Source organism: Salmo salar, unplaced genomic scaffold, assembly GCF_905237065.1.
Source record: "Salmo salar unplaced genomic scaffold, Ssal_v3.1, whole genome shotgun sequence".
Taxonomy (NCBI): Eukaryota; Metazoa; Chordata; class Actinopteri; order Salmoniformes; family Salmonidae; genus Salmo; species Salmo salar.
In genome coordinates this window covers 1-4,430 of record NW_025548904.1, presented here as the reverse complement: position 1 = coordinate 4,430, position 4,430 = coordinate 1, and the positions used below count along the sequence as shown (strand labels likewise).

General features: G+C 50.0%; 1 protein-coding gene across 1 annotated transcript; it reads left to right on the top strand.

The window, feature by feature from the left end:
* Positions 1-616: 616 nt before the first annotated feature.
* Positions 617-1,669, top strand: LOC123733423 (proline-rich proteoglycan 2-like). Its single transcript, XM_045712817.1, has 2 exons — positions 617-654; positions 844-1,669. Exons 1-2 carry the CDS (start codon positions 617-619, stop codon positions 1,667-1,669), a joined length of 864 nt encoding a protein of 287 aa, XP_045568773.1.
* Positions 1,670-4,430: the final 2,761 nt, after the last annotated feature.

Genomic DNA, 4,430 nt, shown 5'->3' with positions numbered 1-4,430 from the left:
TCTATTAGTATTGCTTATCTATTAGTATTACTTGTCTATTCGTATTACTTATCTATTAGTATTTTTGCTCTTATTATTACTCTTATTATTTAAAATACAAAAAAGGAGAATAACATCAAATAAAAAAATTAAAAATAAATTAAGTCCAAAGCTTCAAACCTCAGCGGTGTTTGTGAAGACCCCGTCAGACACAGACACGTTGAGCCTAAAGGAATCCCTCATCCCCTGCCTTCTCTGATTGGACAGAGATATCAACCCCCGTCTCTGTGTCCATCATAAACACCGTCCGTTCATCACCGGATAGGATATTGTACCTGGATGGATAACGTCATAACACAGAAGCAAATTACTGTCAGTATTAATATAGAGATTAGCCCTGTGCCAGGTTGTCAAGACCATCACAGAAGCAAATCTGGGTAACACTTTACTTGACACCCAGTGTTATATGATTATAATGGTCATAATGCTTCTTGGCAGTGTCATAAAGTGCATTTTCTTAGTCCAAGTAAAGTGACAGGATGGTCATAATGCTTTATGACAGTGTTATAAAGTGTATTTTCTACAAGTTATTTAAAATATGATGAAAAAAAAATGCCTAAAGAATTCATTTACAACAATGACAAAAGGACTAAATTTGAGTTTTGACACTCTTATGTAGGTGTCATAACCAGCCATAAGATAACACAATATATTTCACAACAGGTGAGTTATAATGATATGGTTATGACCTAATGTCTCATAATGTGTTAATGCATTTCTCAGCCATCCTAATAGAAGAACGGTTTAGGGCAGTAGAGCAGAGGCCTGCCAGAACACCGTACATCACGATGAAACGGTCTCTAGACCTGCCAAAATCCACAAGATCAAACTGAAGGGTCCTCAAGAATACAGCACAAGGAGGCCAGCACAGGGAGGCCAGCACAAGGAGGCCAGCGCAAGGAGGCCAGCACAAGGAGGCCAGTACAAGGAGGCCAGCGCAAGGGAGGCCAGTACAAGGAGGCCAGTACAAGGAGGCCAGCACAAGGAGGCCAGTACAAGGAGGCCAGCACAAGGAGGCCAGCACAAGGAGGCCAGCACAAGGAGGCCAGCACAAGGAGGCCAGCACAAGGAGGCCAGGACAAGGAGGCCAGCACAAGGAGGCCAGTACAAGGAGGCCAGTACAAGGAGGCCAGTACAAGGAGGCCAGCACAAGGAGGCCAGCACAAGGGAGGCCAGTAAAAGGAGGCCAGTACAAGGGAGGCCAGCACAAGGAGGCCAGTACAAGGAGGCCAGCACAAGGAGGCCTGTAAAAGGAGGCCAGCACAAGGAGGCCAGCACAAGGAGGCCAGCACAAGGAGGCCAGTACAAGGGAGGCCAGTACAAGGAGGCCAGTACAAGGAGGCCAGTACAAGGAGGCCAGCACAAGGAGGCCAGCACAAGGAGGCCAGAGCAAGGAGGCCAGCACAAGGAGGCCTGTAAAAGGAGGCCAGTACAAGGAGGCCAGTACAGGAGGCCAGTACAAGGAGGCCAGCACAAGGAGGCCAGTACAAGGGAGGCCAGCACAAGGAGGCCAGCACAAGGAGGCCAGCACAAGGAGGCCAGTACAAGGAGGCCAGCACAAGGAGGCCAGCACAAGGAGGCCAGCACAAGGAGGCCAGTCACAAGGAGGCCAGCACAAGGAGGCCTGTAAAAGGAGGCCGAGCACAAGGAGGCCAGCACAAGGAGGCCAAGCACAAGGAGGCCAGCACAAGGAGGCCTGTAAAAGGAGGCCAGTACAGGGAGGCCAGTCAAGGAGGCCAGCACAAGGGAGGCCTGTAAAAGGAGGCCAGCACAAGGAGGCCAGTACAAGGAGGCCAGCACAAGGAGGCCAGCACAAGGAGGCCAGTACAAGGAGGCCAGCAGGAGGCCTGTAAAAGGAGGCCAGCACAAGGAGGTCAGTAAAAGGAGTCCATTAAAAGGAGGCCAGTCAGGAGTAACGACCAACCTTAACAGATCCTGAGATAGAGGCTCTTGACTCTGCGTAGGGCTGAAAGACGGTGAAAAGAAAGAGCCAAGAAGCGAACTGGCTTCATAGCCAAAATCCCTTTGACTTCACAAAGGCAGCTGCTAGAGTAGAAGCACATTGGGAACTTGGCCTGTTCCAAAGAGGAGATCGGCCGGCACATCCAGAACACGTACAGCGACCCCGACAAGGAGCAGGAGTTGGGCAGTGTAACATCTTGATAGCACCAGTCACATGAGTTCGACAACAGGGAGCCACAACCTGAAAGAAGTACAGGACGTTGTGAAGAAGGTCTAACTCAGCTCCTGGACCAATCGAAGTCTCGTACAAGGTCTACAAGTACTGCCCTCTGTTACTCAAGCGGCTCTGGAAGATCCTGAAGGTCATCTGGAGGAGAGGAACAGTGGAGATTCGACAAAAGAGTTTAAATCTCCAAAGGAAGAAGAGTCCAAGAGAATCGGCCAGTTCAGGATCACACTTGCTAAGTGATGAAGGGAAGATTTTCTTCAAGCATTGTAGCGAGGTGGCTTGTAGCTTTACTCTCTACGAATAGCTACATCGACACATCGGTGCAAAAGGGAGGCCATCACCAAAAGTACTTGAACTGGAGAGCTGGCTGAGATGCGTTTAACCAGTCAGGACTGTCTGGCAAGTTCGGCAAGTTCAAGGCATGGCTGTATCAGCATGGCATCCTCCCAAGGATAGTCTACTCATCCCACGACTTCCCGGTCTCCACTGTCGAGGACTTGGAGAGGAAGGTCAGCTATCTCTGAAGGTGGCTGGGATTGCCTAGGAGACTGAGCAGCATCGCCCTCTATGGGAACAGCAACAAAAGAAGTCCCTGGAAGTGGAGATCAAGGTGACCGGGCCAGGAAGTGGGATACAATACAGGCAGTGGAGTGACCCAACGGTGGACCAAGGGGGATAGCGTTCAATACAGGGACGGTTAGAGAGCAGAGGAAGACGTGCTGCAGGCTGAGTCTCGGCTGCACCACAGTGTTCTGGTGGGAGAATTGACTAAGAGAAGAGCCTGTGGTTGGGAATACTTCTCAACCCCTGCAGCACGCACACTCCCAAGGGGAAGGAGAGACAGGTTGGTTCAGGAGGAGGTGATAACAGCTGTGGAAGAGGAGAGGTCCAACAGAGCAGTGGGAATGAGACAGCAAGTGAGCCTAGATGAGGTGAGAGCAGCCGGTGGACAGGAAAGTCTTGTGAACTGATCTCTCAGCAGGCAGAACCACACTGCATTATGCAAAGCTCCTGATCCAGGCAGTGGCGGATACCTACCCAGCCTACCAAACCTGTTCTGCTGGGGCAAAGTGGAAACTCCTGCATGTCCATGTGCTCCAAGACAGGGACACTGGAGCACATTTTAGGTTGTTGTCCTAAAGCTCTGGGAGGGGGCTGTTATCGCTGGCGCCATGACAAGGTTCTCAAGACCACCGCAGAAGCTATACTGCACAGCAATCGGCAATAAGAAATAAGCAATATGCACTAGAATCAGAAGCAATCTGAAGCAATCTGCACAGGAATCAATTTTGTTCGAGCTGGAGAGCAGCCAGTGGCTTAAAATCCAAACCATCAGCAGGGATCCTAGCTACTTCTTCTGACTGGCAGGTGACAGCAGACATTTGATTGATATTGTCAAGACAATCCTGAGACCAGACATCACCTTGGTCCTAGAGGTCCGCACCATCATTATTCTGGAGCTGACAGTCCCTTGGGAAGATTGTCTGGAGGAGGCATAAGTGATACAATGATGGCAAATACGAGGGACTGCTCATTGACTGTAGGAAGCAGGGTTGAAGGTGCATGCCTATCGAGGTTGGCTGCAGAGGTTTTGCTGGGCAATCCTCCTACAGAGCCGACAGCACACTGGGGAGCATCAATGGAGCGAAGAGGAGAAGGCATCAGCACCCATCGAGGCAGCTGAGAAAGAGTCAAGATAACTCCTGGATCAAGAGAGGAGATCCATGGGGAGTAAACATAATGCCACACTCGACAAAAGTCGGTGTCTGATCAACCTCGGATGGGTCAAAAGAGGGGCAAGGGTGTCTGATGTTGTAAGACCCAAAATACCCTATGACTACAGGTTACATCACTGATGATGTGTCCAGGAGCATCAAGAGATGTATTCATTCAATTACCAAGAGACATCATGATAATGTTACATAGCAACATATTACTAGAAAAAGGGTTTGTGGAGCAACGGTCTTAACCCCCAGACCAGGAGAACACAGTCCAGGTGAACACAGACCAGGAGTGACACAGACCAGAAGGACAATAGACAAAAGGACACAGACCAGAAGAACACAGACAAAAGGACACAGACCAGGAGGACACAGACCAGGAGGACACAGACCAGGGAGGACACAGACCAGGAGGACACAGACCAGGAGGACACAGACCAGGAGGGCACAGACCAGAAGAAAACAGACAAAAGGACACA